The sequence below is a fragment of the Centrocercus urophasianus genome, unplaced genomic scaffold (genome assembly GCF_019232065.1).
Source record: "Centrocercus urophasianus isolate 14NV4802_14NV808 unplaced genomic scaffold, USGS_Curo_1.0 seq_14, whole genome shotgun sequence".
In the NCBI taxonomy this organism is placed as follows: domain Eukaryota; kingdom Metazoa; phylum Chordata; class Aves; order Galliformes; family Phasianidae; genus Centrocercus; species Centrocercus urophasianus.
This window is the reverse complement of record NW_024884586.1, coordinates 20,454,164-20,471,870: the sequence shown is the minus strand read 5'-3', so window position 1 is coordinate 20,471,870 and position 17,707 is coordinate 20,454,164. Positions and strand designations below refer to the sequence as shown.

The 17,707-nt window shown below is 35.9% G+C and overlaps 1 protein-coding gene across 7 annotated transcripts in view; it reads left to right on the top strand.

Annotated features, from left to right (window-relative positions):
- The window catches only part of PCNX1 (pecanex 1), an 82,624-nt gene that overhangs the window by 53,937 nt on the left and 10,980 nt on the right, over positions 1-17,707 (top strand). For all 7 annotated transcript variants that reach the window (XM_042814042.1, XM_042814038.1, XM_042814037.1 and 4 more), the window contains 15 exons: positions 2,774-2,884; positions 3,309-3,400; positions 4,510-4,619; positions 5,788-5,893; positions 6,973-7,065; positions 8,680-8,830; positions 9,406-9,547; positions 10,441-10,618; positions 11,013-11,121; positions 11,724-11,853; positions 13,184-13,242; positions 13,943-14,158; positions 14,574-14,827; positions 15,676-15,906; positions 17,181-17,281. In XM_042814042.1, the coding sequence (XP_042669976.1) occupies positions 2,774-2,884; positions 3,309-3,400; positions 4,510-4,619; positions 5,788-5,893; positions 6,973-7,065; positions 8,680-8,830; positions 9,406-9,547; positions 10,441-10,618; positions 11,013-11,121; positions 11,724-11,853; positions 13,184-13,242; positions 13,943-14,158; positions 14,574-14,827; positions 15,676-15,906; positions 17,181-17,281 (2,083 nt within the window). The remainder of the gene's footprint in view (positions 1-2,773; positions 2,885-3,308; positions 3,401-4,509; positions 4,620-5,787; positions 5,894-6,972; positions 7,066-8,679; positions 8,831-9,405; positions 9,548-10,440; positions 10,619-11,012; positions 11,122-11,723; positions 11,854-13,183; positions 13,243-13,942; positions 14,159-14,573; positions 14,828-15,675; positions 15,907-17,180; positions 17,282-17,707) is intronic.

Below are 17,707 nucleotides of genomic sequence, written 5' to 3'. Positions count from 1 at the left end.
CCCTTCAATTACATCGAAACATCTGCGTGTGAAGCAATACAATAATTAAATATTATGACTGCTTGCTTCTGCTTTAGGACAATCTTTTTTTCCAAGAAAAAAAAAAATTGGTCTTGATTATTATTTTTTTTAACTTTCCTTTGATTAATAAGAGTTACCGACTTGGGCGCTCTGAGAATTATTATTTATTGCTTGATTTCTTTTTAAGAACATTCTGATTTTTATGCCTCATGCATAGTAAAACTATATGTAAGTGCCCAGAGGGAGAAGATCTGAGCCTCTTATTTATGAGCAGTGTTGTCCACACCATTTCAAAGCTGCTTTTCTATATCTTTTGTGGAGCTAATCACGTACTGGTATTCTTTGTTTTGTATCTGCTAGGGTAAAAGAAGCTAATCCAACAGACTGTGTTTTTGTTTTGTTTCCTTAAAACTGGCCTGTTTTTCCCTTTGTTTATTCTTTGTTGACCTTGGAAATCTCTTCTTGCCACTTTGAGTCATTTTCATAGTGTATATCCATATCCCCATACCTAAATAGAAAACTTTATATATGGATGGTATGGGCATTCTGAAGAAAGACCTTTTAAAAAGTGCTTACTCTTTTTCAGCTTTAGGAAGATGTGCTGGGATCTTCACCTTCCAGACTTTTTGAAGCGTTCTGAATGCAGCTCTTTTTTCTTTTTCTTTCTTTTTTTTTTGTGTGTGTAAATTTACATACAAAACTTGCGTAACCCCAAGTCCTCCCTAAAACTCCTTCCTGCTCTGCCTTTGGGTTGTTGCCGTTGTTCTTCGTGTTGTTGCTGAAATGCTGTTTCAGAAATCTTTGTTTCACAGAGGAAGCTGGCTAGTAGCAAATACTTTGTTAGCACAGAGGAAAATACTCAGCTGCTTTTTTTCCTGTTCCCAGGAACAGCAGTTAGAACAGCACAGGTGCAAGGCAGACTTTGTGTTTAGATAATGCCATTGGTGTGTCCTTACCACACGTGACGTCTGGTACAAATTTTCACCTGTTCCACAAATCAAACTTCATCAATTAGTCTGAATCTGATCCAACAGCAGGTGATTTCTATTCTCCTAAATGGTGCCCATGAGAGAATAGTTCTGTTGAGGACTTCAAAAGCCATCAGAAACGTTGAGTTTTTGCTAGACTGCTCTTTATAGATTGTATTTTTGCATATTTATTTTCTAATTTTGTTCACAACTGATGTAAGATAGTTAATCGTTCAGACCTTGATGAAGACACATTTTAACCACCCAGTCTGATAACACTATGTTCTTTGCCTGCTGTATAGATTTGCTTGGTTAATGATTTGATAATTCTGAAATATTTTCTTCAGGTCCTGAGTAGCTGGTCCTTAGGCATGTATTCCCTAACTTGTATCATTAAAAAGGAGCAGAATTTGTTTTTCCCAAGTCTTGAACCTAAGTGTTTTAAAGCAGCTTTAGTTATTTAACTTCATCAAGTAGGAGTGATGCCTTTACTATACAACCATTCAGTGGATATTGAATGGACATCAGAAACTTAAAATTGAGACTTGTGATTCTGAGCAAGATAGCTCCAACTCTGTGGTCACTGAAGCTACAAGTCTCTAAGATTGCAGAAAGTCCTGTCAGATTTAGTCTGCTAAGATGATTTTCATGGTTTGATATTTCAGAACTGAAAGCTTATCACATGAGAAGCAGATTTAAACATAACACTTGTGGGGAATCACAGAATGGCCAGGGTTGGAAGGGTCCTCAAATGTCATGAATCTCCAACGCCCCTGCCAGGGGCAGAGCCACCAACCTCCCCATTTAATATTAGACCAGGCTGCCCAGGGCCCCATCCAATCTGGCCTTGAACACCTCCAGGGATGGGGCATCCACAACCTCTGTAGGCAGCCTGTTCCAGCACCTCACCACTCTCTCTGTAAAGAACTTCCCCTCGTCATCCAACCTAAATCTTCCCTCCTTCAACTTAAAACCGTTTCTCCTTGTCTTGCTGTTATCCACCCTTTCAAAGAGTTGATTCCCCTCCTGTTTGTAGAGAGGACGATCGTTTCTGCATGTTTTTTCCTTAAGGTGGAAAGTAAGCATTTGCCCAGGATGGGACTGTGACCATTCTATGTAATGCAATTGTATCATTTATTTATCTTTATTTTATTAATCCTGTGATTTGCAGAGTTTTTAATGGTTCATGTCAAGTTGTCTATTTTCATTTTAAAATATGTAATTTAGTATCAGGACAACATAATTTTTTTTTTTACTTATTTTTAAGAAATGGAATGGGTAAATGAATAGAATTGTCAGGCATTATTAGTAACAGGCAACCTAGAGATGAAATGATTGGCGTCTCTTAAATTGGTGTGGCTGTTGTTAACTTGTATAATTAAAAATAGGCAGCTAGGCTTATGGAAGCTTTTTATACAATAATGAAAATGTACAAATCTCATAATCTGTTCAAAAAAAATCAGCAAGATTTTTTTAACTTAAAGTCTGAATTGGCCTGTGTGAGTTTCTGTAATGATTAGAACTGAATTAAAAAAAAAAAAAAAAAAAAAAAAAAAAAAAAAAAAAAACTTCTGAATTTTGGTCAGTGTAACCTCTATATTCAGTCATTTCAGTCACTTCTATGAGAAAGTGTAACCTCTATATTCAGTCTGGTAGAAATTTGAGAAATGTATGAGCAATGTAGCATGTGGTACCCTAGAGCTTAAACTGAAGAGTACGTTAACATGCAGTATTTTTTATATAATCATCACTTTTTCAACTCATTTTTTTCTTTCCCCCTGTAGTGTTTACACTATGCTTCCCCATAGTATTCTTCATTGGTCTCCTGCCTCAGGTGAATACATTTGTGATGTATCTCTGTGAACAGCTGGATATTCATGTCTTTGGTGGCAATGGTGAGTGTGTTTGTCCACAGCATTGACAAAAGCATTAGATTGGGTTAGTAAAAGAATTTAATGATTACACCGTCCATATTCATGACCTGTACGTTTGAATACTAACTGCATTTTAAAAAGGTTCTAGTTCTGATCAGTTACTGAGGAATAGAATTACCGGCCTACTTAGTCTGTTGAAAACTATACTACTTGTACTTGTTTCCCTTGCAGTGTTAGCCATTCGCATGGTAACGCTGTTGAATTAATGAAGATGTAAATGAAGCCATAAAAATAATTTTTATCTTCGAAGGGAAAATGGATGCATTTTTGTGGGTTGTATTTTTAATATCGGGGCGGGGAGCTGAACTGACTTCTTTAAACAACTTGAAGTCTTTCATATTCTAAGCTAATTACATAATGCCTTTTTTTCCACAATGATGTCTAGCTACCACAAGCCTGCTTGCAGCACTTTACAGTTTCATCTGTAGTATTGTGGCAGTAGCGTTGTTGTATGGACTGTGCTATGGTGCCCTGAAGGTAAGCAAAATTGTACACACAGCATATGTTCATGTTTTGAATTTTGTTCTTCTTCCTTCAATCTCAAATGTGCAGAAAATGAATTAGAAATATTAGTCTGATTTGGTAAAGTTTCATATTTCCTTAGCTTTTGTGTCAGTGAAACAGATGGAAAGTAGGAGCAAAGCAGACTTTGGCTTTTAAAAGGTGATCTATTTATGTGCTACCAGGCTGTTATTTGCCTAAAACATGACCCTTACCTTCAGTTCTGTTCTGTGTTAATTCTTGTAACAATCATGGAACTTCCTTATTTCTTATAGAGTTATTATGTATTGATGTGTTAATGTCTAAAATAGGGTTCTTCTTAAATATTTTTTTTCTGGTGATATAAACCATAAACACTGTTTTCAGATCTGTGTTTATTTGAAAAGAGATAGGAAAGGGTTTCCAGTGTCAAAGTGATGATGTATGTCTGCCTACACAAACAAGCAGCCTTTCCTTAAAATGCCACTGTGTTTGATTCTGGTTCTTTTTCATTCTGCAGACAGCAAAAAGCTGTTAGAGAAAATATTTCCATCAGCACAGAAAATGAGTAGCTTTCTGCAGATAAGTCTGCTTGTCTCATTAGCCTTTGTATACTTTTCTGTTCAAGACAGGTTCTAGGGAAGGGTCATTGTCTCTTTTTTTTTTTTTTTTTTTTTTTTTGCTGATCCAGTACAGATCATGAAAATAAAAACATACATAAACACTGCTTTCATCTTAAGTCAGACTCTTATTTAAAAAAAACTTGAGAAATAACGTGGGGAGCTTTCAGAGTAAGTGACTAAAAATGCAATTCTAAGGATGTGCTCCTGGGGAATGTATGAAATTCTTGAGTGTTATGAAAACTTGTGACTACTAAATGATTAAGATAGTATAGCCCTAAGGAGTGTAGACTGTTAGAACTTCTAACCTATAGTTAAATATTGAATAGTGTTTTTCTGCTGGAATTCCAATTTATTTGTGGAATTGTAGAGTGATTATTTATGTATTTCCATTCTTGTATTATGAAACATGGAGTTCTTATGTGGCAGATAAGTGTTAAATACTTTGCCTCCTCCTTATTTACATTTTTTTTTTTTTTTCTCCAGGATTCTTGGGATGGGCAGCATATTCCAGTTCTCTTCTCCATATTTTGTGGTTTGTTAGTGGCAATGTCATATCATCTCAGCAGACAAAGTAGTGACCCTTCTGTGCTTTTGTAAGTGACTCTTTTTTGGATCATTTTTCAAGGAAGAAGCAAGTCTCAAAGGGATTTTAGATACAAAATATTAAACTGACGTTGGAGTTGTCAAAAATCATATGATATTGGTTCAGTACTTTAAAAGGAAACTTTCAAATTTTGCACTTGCTTTCTCCTTTGAAGGGCAACCTTTCTTTACAGCTGAAGTCTGATTCAGATGCTTTCTCATTACCAGGCGTGTGCCAGCTTACTGCTAGTGCATTTGTGTAGCAATGATTTGTAATGATTAAAGAGGTGCTGAAAGTACTAATTTAAGCTTAAGCCCACTTGTGGATTTTTCTTGGACTATACTTTTCTCGCTTAATTTGATACTGCATTCTTCCCTTGAATGTATGGTCCAAGAACAAATTAAAATTTGATCTTGGATACAGACCAGTGTTTGTGCACCCATCCAAAATGGGGAAACAGTCTTGTTCATCTGTGTTGAGGTGCATTGATTTGATGATGAGAGTACTTACCAGTTAGTAGTTATGTATGTAAAACAAAATACTTACAGTAGGAGAAATGTGGCTTCCACAGAATAGCCAGTAAAAGCTCATTTGGCACAAACGTGGTTAGGCAGAGCTTGAACTTGGATTTAAATGTAGCTATAATGCTGGATGAATTTGAGCAGTTGTCTGAGTCATGTAATCAGAGCCTCTTCTGTAGATAGAGAGATCAGAGATTTGTACCTGAGTGTTCATGCAGGATCTCCAGAAAATTTATCAGTTGGATTTAAGTCAGGGAATTCTTTGTTCTCTAACTGATGTGTTCAGGTTGTGTCTGAACTTTGGAGCATGTAGAGCTTTTGTTTTATTACTTACATGCTAAAGTTTAGTTTCATGAGTAGTTTGATCACAGTTTAGAAATTCAGCATTTGTCCAATTATTTGTTACCCAGTCCCTAGAAAAATAAGCAGCTAGATTTATTCATACAGCAGTTCAAGTTCTCTCTTTGTGTAGCTGGAGGACTGGTGCTCTTCTAAAATTGAGATCTCGTTATAAATAAACTTTTCCATGTGGAAGCACTAATATACTGGTGCTTTTTTTGTAATAAACTTGCAGTAAATAAATCTTCTGATTTTGTTACTCTTCTAACAGCAGAGTAGTTCATGCTTTTCAATAGGTTCTTTTTGTCTTTCTTCAAGCTCTTTAGTGCAATCAAAATTTTTTCCTAATTCTGAAGACAAAAACCCTGAGGATCCTCTGTCTGAAGTGAAAGATCCTCTACCTGAAAAGCTTAGAAATTCTGTGGTAAGTAGGCATTTTTAATCACTTGTTTTTTAATTCAGTCTAATCTGGAGCACTAAATAAAAGACTTGGCAAATTTAACTTTTGCAAAAGACTATCTCCTTGAGTTGGTCTGGGCTCTGAAGGATTAACAGTATCAACAGATTTCTCCTAGTACAGCAGACACAAGTATGATGTGATTCAAATGTGTGGAAACTACAAACAGAGAAATCACAGTCTTAACAGCGGTAGGACAGAAAGACTGTATGGGAGCTGTAACTCAGTATCTTTAGTTGCTGGGAGAGTTAGGGTGCTGAGGATGACGTTCAGTGTTTTTAAAACGTAGAATTTCTTCTACTGCAGGAAAAAAAACCAACCTGCATCCCAAAAGGTTAAGACCTTGAAGTAATAATTGCTCTGCATAAGTATTTTTCTGATTTTAGAGTAGTTTATTCTGTAATGCTGTTCTGTGTGTGTTTATAGTGGGAGCAAGTCTAAACTTGGAAGACTGTGACTTCTAATGACCCTGGGCCTATATCGCCCTCTTGTGACTAGCTTGATGCTAATCATTTTCTTGGGTTTTTGTTATCCTTTTCCAAAGTGTAGCTTCTATTGCATTTTTTTTTTGAGATAACAGAAAATTCAGGTTCATTGGTCTTTCCAAAGCCATCCTTTGCTCTTCTGTAGAGGAGGAGAAAGGAGAGAGAGTTGTTCTGCCAGGTAGTTAGCTTTGTCTGGGCAGCTGTCTTGAGAGTTCTTAATTGCTTTATTCACAGATCATAGCAATTCACAGATCACATCTGGAAAATTTGGTTAGCATTGTCAGCTTTTTTCACTGCTATATATAACCCTTAATGGTCCTGAATGAGAGTGTATTGAGTATATTAATTTGTCCTGTCACACTTTGAGTAGATATCTTTGCAGTTAACTTATTTGAATCAGTGCCCTTGTGAAATTTCTGATAACTTCACTGGAAGCTGTTAACACTGGCATCATTGGAGTTTTTTTTAATCAGTTTCACTATTACTGCTGATGCACATTAAGATTCTGAAGAGGACAACCAAACTGATGCTTGCTAAAATTATTTTGTTTTGACTTTCCAGAGTGAACGATTGCAGTCTGACCTGATTGTGTGTATAGTCATTGGTGTACTCTATTTTGCAATTCACGTCAGTACAGTATTTACAGTTTTACAGGTAAGGTGTTCCATCAAGTGTTCCATTAGTTTTCTGTATACAAATATTCTGATGATACATAACACTTAGCAGAGCGGTGGCATTACCAGAATGAATAGATTTAGGTTATCCTTAAATTTATAATGTGACAAGGGCGTGACTGATCATTTTTACATTTCAGCTTTTTGTGTCAAATTCTTAAGTGGTTAGGTTTGTTGGGTTTTGTTTGTTGCATTTCTCAGTTTGCATTAGCCCTGACACAAACTGCCCTCTCTTAATCTGTCTCTGTTAAGTTGGTGTAAAGAAAAATAGAAAAGGTTTGATTATTAAAGTTTGTGAGGGTGAACACTGACTCAGAAACTGCGTGCGTGCTAATGTGGCAATGGAGTGCAGGGCAAGGAGCAGCCATTTCCAGAAATGCTTGTTTTCAGGACTTCAGAAAATCTGAGTTTTAGGGTGCTTTTTGACTTGTCACTCTAGGTAATACTTCTGCTTTGGATATCTTTAAAGTGTATATATGTATCCTACTTAATGATGGTTACACAGCACCATATCCTGTATTTGAATGCGTTTAATAAAGGCATTTGTCTAAGAATTGCAGTTACTCACTTATTTCAATATTCCTCAAATGACTATGTCAGTTAGCTTATGAACAGCCTTATTTCAGACAAGTGAAAGTTTCTCGTACATATTTTAAAAGCATTTCACACTCCAATTGCTGCCCACAGTTAGAAACTAATTTTAAATAGCATATATATATATGTGTGTGTGTGTGTGTGTGTGTGTGTGTGTATACATATATATACATGTCTGTTATATATATATATATATATATATAGGTAGCTTTAGATTTTCAGATGTTTTATTTTCAGTGTTCCATTTGGGAAGGTGTGCAAGGCTTTTCTAAGGGGATTCTCTCTTCTATTGTATGTTTGGACAACAGTGTTCCTCCTGAATTTTATGTTCTTCTATGTTTGAGAAACTTGGCTTTATGGTCTTTACCTTTGTGTAGTGCAATAGAATTAGGTTTTGAGAGTTATAACAAGATAAAGTTATAATGTTATAATAAGATAAAGAAAATTCTGATTTTAGTTAGGTATATCCACTAATTTAAAGCATATAGGAGATGTTATTGTGAAATTCAGTCTTCAGACTATTTAAATATGATGATGTTTCTTGAGTGTCATAAAGGAGTTTGGTCTTAATTGAAGATTTCTTATTCACATTCTCCTTGAGAATATAAGAGGTGATGATTTATTTTTTCCTATACCTCTTTTATCCAACAGGTGAAAATGGAAAGTGGATTTGTCTTTAGAGGATTGTAGCTTTATTATTTATCTAATGAAATGCAGATGAGTAAAAAGTAATGGACTGTGAAGGAAGATTGGTGTACTATTTTTGCTTTAAAATGCTTCTAAACTTAGTGGAAAATTAGAAATAAAGTTTTTGTTCTTGGGCATTTCCTGTTTGATCTTTAAGTTGGCAGTACAGTTATTCACGAAGTATATGCCCAGATTATGTGAGCAACATATGTTGGAGAAAGTGTTGTGTTATAGTGTATAATTTTTTTTAATTTCTTCTATTTTTTTATTATAGAACACAGATCTTAATTTCTTCAATTCTTCTCTTCTTTAGCCTATTTTAAGTTATGTTCTCTATGCATTGGTGGGTACGGTAGGCTTTGTGACCCATTACGTTCTGCCTCAACTCCGAAAGCAACTTCCTTGGCATTGCTTTTCTCACCCGCTGCTGAAAACCAAGGAATACTATCAGTTTGAAGTCCGAAGTAAGTACCACTAGTGGTATGTTTTGAATTTGCAGTAGTTGCTAACCAACTTGTGTTAATGATTGCCACACTTCAACTTCTTCCTTTATTATTGTCACCAGCGGAATATTTCTTGACACCTGATTTGGTTATGTTTTAGTTGGTCACTTCGTCATACTTCGATTCTGTGGCACTTTGAAGTGATTATGATACTATGTTATATGTGCTATATTATCATATATTTCAGAGCAGTCCCACTAAGATTTTGAGGACTGTGCTTTAAGTTTCAAGGTTTGTGCTAATGATTACCTTGATGAAAAACATTCAGTTTTTTCTAAAAATTATTTAGGTAGGTGTTTTTTCAAGATACTAGTTTTCAAGTGCTTCAGAGAAGTATTTCTCAAGATTTCATCTTAGGATAAATTTGGTTCTTATTGGTGTTATTCACACATTTAACAACAAAGTAGTTTTCTATTAATATCTAACTGGATACTTTTGTTTTGTTTAATCATAAAATGACTTGGATCAAGAATCCGGATTCTGTTACCTGATTTGATCTATCAGTGCAATCTTATCTTTTTAATATCTCCTGATAGATGCTGCGCATGTTATGTGGTTTGAGAAGCTTCACATTTGGCTCCTTTTTATAGAGAAGAATATTATCTATCCATTGATAGTCCTCAATGAGCTTAGTAGCAGTGCTAAGAGTATTGCTAGTCCAAAGAAACTGGATACTGAGTAAGTATAAAAAGCTATCAAGTAATCTGAATGTGTCTGTTCCGGTGGGAATTGAAATAGTTGTTGAATCAATGGGTAGACAGCTAATGCTATTGCCTGAACACTAAGGCAAGGAATAAATACAATTTTTCTTCATTTGAAAGCTTATGTAGAAATGAGTCACCTTGTTGGCTTTAAACAAAATGGAATATTGCAGTTTTGAAATAGGAACCTACACAAAGAAAAATCATTCAAATCATAGTATATACTATAAAGATTGGAGATTGAAGAGTTACCTAGCATTGTGATAGAAGAATTTTCTTGTTGATATGCAGTCTGTAATATGATTATCCAGCCCGCAAATTCAAGATTCTAAGATTATTTTTATAACCTGCTGATCCATCAGTTACTATCTCTGAGGGAAAAATAATAATAATTAAAAAAAAAAAAAAAAAAAAAAAAAAAAAAACCACTGTCATCAAGTTGCATTTCTGCCTGTACAACCTTGGTCTGTATAGCCATGCAGGAAATAATGATAATCGGTGTACAGTAACATCCTCTTGCTGATTAGTCTGGAGCACTTCCAGCATTTTTTGCATCTTAATATTGATAACCTAAATTTAAGGCTTTATTTCTGTTCAGAAAACAGGGATACCTCTAATGTTTCTTAGCAAGACTTTTACAAATAATGTTGATCCTTTGGTTAGTAACCTCTAAAGAAAAAGTGAAGGTGTCTTTTAAAATAAGTAAATGCTCACATACCACCAACCATCCAAGGCAAATGAACAAAATCCAAATACAAACCCTGAGTTTGATGGAGATTGACATTGCATGGGAACAACAATTTAGGTGGTCTATAAACATAGCCTTTCAGGCAGCAAATAAATTACTGTTTTCTGTTAATTTCTATTCAGGTTGGGTGCTTTAATGATCACAATAGCTGGCTTGAAGTTACTGCGTTCATCATTCAGTAGCCCAACGTGCCAGTACGTCACTGTTATTTTCACAGTGCTCTTCTTTACTTTTGATTACAAAAGTTTTACTGAGACCATGCTGCTAGATCTCTTCTTCATGTCCATACTCTTCAGCAAGGTAACTTTTAACTCTCTGTGTTTCAAGTCATCCAAAAGGGAAAACTGGGCATACCCTTAACTGATAGCTGATCTTCAGGTCATTAGTCCTGTTGGCACTTTTACAGTTCTTATAGCATATTGATTAGACTTCTCCTTCTCAGAGCACTTATGTTTTCTTGAGACAGCACTTGAGTCTTTCTAAAAATCTCTTGAGTTTCTGTTGGTAGAACAATGTAGTGCGTATTAATGTGACTCACTTCATAACTGCATCCTTATTGTAAGTCCAAAGGCTTCTTGTACACCAGCAAGAACTCTAGGACCAGTAAACTCCGAAGTCTATTTACTGTACTCCAAAGTATGTTGATTTTCAGTGAAAATGTTTTTGTTTTTTTTTTTTCCCCACTTTCCTACAGCTTTGGGAACTCTTTTATAAGCTGAGATTTGTATATACCTACATTGCTCCCTGGCAGATAACATGGGGATCTGCCTTCCATGCTTTTGCCCAGCCTTTTGCTGTGCCACGTATCCTTTGTAATTGCTGAATTTTTGTGGGGGAAGGTATTTATTTATACATTCTGAATGTTATGTTATAATCATTATGTATTATGAGATATATCTCACGAATGAGCAGGTTAGTCCAATGAACATTGATGAAAAACAGCATGCTTTCTACCTTGCTACAGTATTATAAGTTGAACAGCAGCAGACAAAGTAGGAACAGAATTCTAACATAAAAAGCATAGGAATTAAACAACTGGGAAAATAACATAAGTTTTCCTTTGACGTTCCATTCCTTTTTTCAAGAGTCAGTAACCATGTGATTTCAAATTGTGAGTATTGTTTGTGTAGGCAGCATTGAATAGAGTATCAATTTAGTGTCATGTTAGATTTGGTGGTAATTATCTGAAAATTCTACAACAAATACCGTTAATTATTTCTGTTTTCAAAAGCAAAAGTAATCCCTTTGGCAACTGGAAAAACTGTAAAGATACTTTGCTGCACAGTATTTCTTGGAGATTGTTTTCTTTTTTCTTACTTGGTGCTTCTGTATACTTCACGTATTGTTACAGAAGCTTGAGGAAAGTTTTTGCTGCTTTGTTTTCCTTAATCCCGTTATCCTACAGATTCTGCAATGTTATTTGTCCAAGCAGCTGTGTCAGCATTCTTCTCTACTCCACTGAATCCTTTCCTGGGAAGTGCAATATTTATCACTTCTTATGCCAGACCTGTCAAATTCTGGGAAAGAGACTACAAGTAGGTGAAATAAGACTTTTAAAGACTGTGTCCTTTGTTTTACTTAAATGTGGAACTAAGGCTAAATGAGTGTTCACCTTGAAGTGCTGCTATCTTATTTTTCCTGAAGAAAATTAGAGCACTAATCTTCTTTCTGAAATGGCATAGCAATTGTTTTTATTCTAGCAGCATTTACATTGGCTTCTTAGGTAATTGCTACCGAGAGGTATGCAATTTTGGTATTGTTTTTTAAGCATCAAAATTATAGCTTTATAAAGTGCAATTGCATTCAAAGCATGAGTTTATTTTAAAAAGACTGTTGGGAGAGTACATTAACTGTATTTGACTTCTCCTCATTATTATCCATTTCACAGCTGAAACTGGTTAACCTCAATATAAAATCTTAAAATCCTTGTATGATCAAGATGCCATTAGAAGATTATTCATGTCAGATTACCTCTTTGTGTTTTATTTCTCTGAAGTCCCCCATTTTTGACAGAATATTAGTTATGTTGGTAAATTATTTAAGTGTAGTTGTCACATCTAAAGCTTTGTGATATCTGGCTAAGAAAACAGTTACACTTAGATCTACGGCTAAAGATATATTGTGACTGCATACAGTGCACAGGCTTCATTAATTACAGAGTCATAATGCTATTATAGGCAGAAAATAGAATCGTAGAATCACCAAGGTTGGAAAAGACTTCTGAGATCATCCAGTCCAACTGTCCACCTCTCACTAATGATTCGCACAACTGTGTGCCTCAGTGCAACATGTAAATATTTCTTCAAAGCTTCCATGGACAGTGACTCTGCCACTTCCATGGGCAGCCTGTTCTAGCACCTGACCACTCTTTCAGAAAAAATGTTTTTCCTAACATCCAACCTGAACTTTCCCTGGTGCAACTTGAGGCCATTCCTCTAGTCCTATTGGGGAAAGAGCTGACCCCCCGCCTCAACACAGCCTCCTTTCAAGTAGTTGTAGAAAGCTATAAGGTCTCCCCTGAGCCTCCTCTTTCCCAGACTGAACAATCCCAGTTCCCTCAGCAGCTCCTCATAAGACTTGTGCTCAGGACCCCTCAGCAGCTTCATTGCCCTCCTCTGAACAAGGTCTGGGGCTTCAGAGTTTTGAGTTCTTGAGTGAGGGACCCAAAGCTGAACACAGTACTCAAGGTGTTGCCTAATCAGGGCTGAGTACAGAGGGATATAAAATACTTAAAGAAGAAAAAAGAAAAATTTTTAGAAATATTTCACTGGGAATACTTCTATCAATTTCTGTTAGCAGTGGTTTCTTCCCATAGATTTTCTTACAGTAATAAATTTCATTAAGAACACTTCATTTTAATTTCAGCACGAAGCGTGTGGATCATTCAAATACGAGATTGGCTTCGCAGCTTGATCGAAATCCAGGTAGCTTTCATGTGTTTTTGTTCTGTACTTACTAACACGCTCACAAGGAACAAAGATACAAATGTTTGTTTCTTACAGGATTTGTGGGATTTCCCAGTTTGTCTTCTGAGTTCTTTTTTTTTTTCCAAACCCTACTGGACCTTTGTCATCTCCTGTTATTTTTTTCCTTTGTTATCTCTCTCCTTACTTCGTTGTTTCCTTTTCTATGCACTTTTCTTGTTTCTTTTTTACCTTTGTGTATCTCTGCTTTACTTTTTCTTCATCTATAATTGCAGTATGAAGTTGTTTTGCTTCTTTATTCTTAAGCAACCAAAAAGCTAAACATTATTTGAGAACGTCTCAATGTTATGATGATGAGACCTATACAGCAGTTGTTGTTGAGATACTTTTGTGCATATTTGCTTTTGCACATTATTATATGGAGTAGATTGGTGAGAGGTGCATGAGTTAAACTGAAAGAATAATTTGGAAAATGAAGGAGTAAGAGGGAAACATTTTTGTCAAAAGTATTGAACTTCACTTAGCAGTTATTCAGAGTAGTTGTCTTGAGAGCTGGGGTAGGAACAGAGGGCACGAGGTTGATAGCCTTGAAACAACGCTGTTGAGAAGAATGTAAGACTCGGTGTGGATTGATAATTGACATTCCAGCTTGAGTTTTTCTGCAAATGTAGATGATAACCAAAATTCAATCTTCCTGCAGGTTCAGATGATAACAATCTGAATTCAATCTTCTATGAACATTTAACCCGTTCCCTTCAGCACAGCCTATGTGGAGATTTATTGTTGGGTCGATGGGGAAACTACAGTACTGGGGACTGCTTCATTCTTGCCTCTGACTACCTCAATGCACTAGTACACCTTATAGAGATAGGAAATGGTTTGGTCACCTTCCAGCTGAGAGGGCTTGAATTCAGAGGTGAGTGTGTTGCCCTTCCTTAACTGTCTACAGCACAAACAGGTCTTTTGGTCTGAAAACTTCAGTTATTTTCTGTTCCATCCTATAAATTATTCGCTTTGAAAATTGAGCTTCGGGGCCACTTCATGCCATCTGACCCCTGAGGAAAAATAACCTCTAACAGATCTGATGCTAAGCCTCTCTTCACATTTAATGCAATATGGCTATGATAACTGATTCATAACACTACTTAATTAGAATGTGTGTGATCCTACACTGATAAACTATCCAAATCTCTAGTTCACTGTCAAGTAGTTAACTTGGTGTTGCAGATAAGTAATTGGACTCTAATATGATTTGTAAATACTTGTAAATGCAAGTCAACATTAAAACAATTGTATGAAGCATTTAATCTTATTGTTTTCTCTTTCCTAAGGAACTTATTGTCAGCAAAGAGAAGTAGAGGCCATCACTGAAGGCGTAGAGGAAGATGAAGGTTTCTGTTGCTGTGAACCTGGTCACCTTCCTCACATGCTTTCATTTAATGCTGCATTTGGGCAGCGTTGGCTGGCTTGGGAAGTGCTTGTGACAAAGTATGTTCTGGAGGGTTACAGTATCACAGACAACAGTGCAGCATCCATGCTGCAAGTCTTTGATCTCCGGAAAATTCTCACCACTTACTACGTGAAGGTATGAGTCAGATAACTATAAACTCTGGGGAAGCTAGGCTGGATTATAGCTGGGGGTGGTTTTGTGCATTGAACTTCCACTAGTTTTCATGGGTGTGATATGAATTATAGCTTTACGAACAGCTTCATCAAAAGAGGCCAGAGTTTGCTGTACTGGCAATTATAATTGATATTTGGTTGTAAGAGCAGAAAAATGACCAAGAGGCTGTTCTTTCTCACTGAAACTGAACTAGAAACTGAAAGGCTATTACCAAAATGCTATAGCCATTGTAAATGAAATGGTAGCTGGTATGACTCTTGGAAAGAGCCGAAGTCATTTCTTTCCTTTATTTTTGTTTTACTCAAAGAAGGATCCTATTAAATCTGCAAATTTTCTGTGTAGGCTTTAGGTCCCTTATATGATCTATTTCCCTATTTGTGATCTGTCATGAAAAATTTTAAGTTTAAATTTTTCTGAGGTACGTTCACACAAAGTTTTTCTCCAAATATGACTATTAAGCTGCCTCACCTTTAAATTTAGTATTTTAATTATTTAGAACTATACTATCCATGTTCACTCAATTAAGAATTCCCATTTATGTGTTTTTCTGCAATTAGCCTGCTCCATCTATTTTTCTTTCCCTTACTCCTTAAGTGTATGCTTTACAAAACTTTTGGGAGTCATTGAAAATATTAACATACACAGATCTATATTGCTGTTGAATTTATTGCATCTGGGAGCTAAGTAAGCTCTATTGTGTATCATTTTTCCTCGTTATCAAGAAAGTCTGTGAATGAGTTGAAAAATTTTAGGTTAATATTTTTTTATTGTAATAATACTGACTCGTGGATTTTTAATTACTATTTCAGGGAATCATCTATTATGTCACAACTTCCCCCAAGGTAGAGGAGTGGTTAGCTAATGAGACAATGCAGGAAGGACTGCGGTTGTGCACAGACCGCAATTATGTTGATGTAGACCCAACATTTAACCCCAATATTGATGAAGATTATGACCACCGTCTAGCAGGAATCTCAAGAGAGAGTTTCTGTATGATTTATTTGAACTGGATAGAATATTGCTGCTCTCGAAGAGAAAAGGTAGGTATGAATACATGAGGATAGGTATTCAGTATTCAGGAATTGTCTCATTTCTTCCTTGTTGCCTCAGATTAGTGTTTTAATACTGATCTTTTAGAAAATAAAAAATTGAAATGTTATTTTGTTTTGATGTTCTACTCTAGATACGTGAATTTAAATAATTTCTGTAAGTAAGGAAGTGTACAGTGTGACCTGTCTGCTACTGCCTTTTCAGTTACCAGCTTAAAAGAATCAACTGAAATCTGGTCAACCATTTGTCTATGTAGATGATTCTATGATGTTGCATATTTAGATGTCACTGTCCACAAATGAACCCTAATATAATCTTGTGACAGGCTTTTTATAAGATTGCCAACTTTTTGTTAGTGATTATTACTATAACTTTGCTTTGGACAACTGGAACTGTTGGCTTGTGAAAGCGATCATCCCGTTTCTAACTCTTTTCCCCTCCAAAGCCACCTTTTAAATAGGAACACTAGTGTGTTTGCAGGAGAGTGCTTTTACTGTTCACAAAAAGTTGTATGTACTCTAGTCAGGTAGTGTTTGGAAATGAGCAAGAATTGATTGACAATAAAGGATGGAATATAATTTGATTTCACTTTCTGCGTGAACTGTTGGAAGCTTCAGAATTTTTTACTTCTGGAGCTAAAAGATTAGGTAGCAGCCCATCTTAAAGGAATTAAGACTTAAAGGGTTTTGTAGTCAGATGACAAACAGCAGCCAAAGAAAATGATTTCCTATCAAGTGACTATTTTGTGAAACGTATTGTGGACGTATTAAAATCCCTTAAATGCTGCTACTGTCATGTGGATCATCATGCAGCTCCAAATGGCTTTGAGCTGAGGGTGAATTCGCCTGAATAAGCTGTAGTCTGGGCAAGTTTTCAATTGACTCAGAATTGTATACTCCTAACCACTAAGCAAGAATCCAGCTTTTTCACTAAGAATACTTTTGTTGTAATGTCATACTCTTGCTAAACAACAGTTTGCATACAGGGTGCACCATACCAATGAGGAAAGTGCATGTATCCCTTCAAATTACAATTCATCTTATTTAAAATATAATGTGCACTTGTCTATCTTTACAAATATGTAGAATACTTGCTTTTTTTTTTTTTAATTCATAGTGAAAGTCTGAATAGAGTAGCTGATGAGGTAGGTACATGTACAAGGCCTGTGTACCTTTGTATGTATTTGGGTGTTTTATTCCTTAGAGCAGTTTTTTAATGTCAAATGTTTAACTCTTTTTACTTTTTTTTTTTTTCTTGCTGCAAGCCACTGGATTCAAGTAGAGACTCACCCCTGGTTACACTGTGTTATGGGCTTTGTGTTCTGGGGCGGAGAGCATTGGGAACAGCTTCACATCATATGTCTAGGTAATAAAATCTTGTTGTAAACTCTGCTTTCTCAAATTCCCTCTGAGATTCTAAATTATATATTGGATGAGTACTTCTTCAGGAAAAATGGTGATAGTTAATTTCATCCTTCCTTAACTTGGGCGGATAGGCTGTGTGATCTGTCTTCATGTTAACAGCCAGTGAAACATAACCAAAGAAACATAACCAAAGCACATGAGGTAGAACTAGAATTTGAGCATTTTGTCTTACAGAACAACTGGAAGGTCAGCTTTCTGATGTGGCTAAGCTCCAACGATAACCAATAGAAAAAAAACCTCAAAGCTGATTGAGTTCTGAAAGTAAAAACTGTTTTACTTCAGTTTGATGGAAGTGTTCTTCTAAGTACCAGTGAGCTTCCTGTCAACGGTTTATGGGCTGGTCCGGCCCAGTTCCGTGACCAGCAGG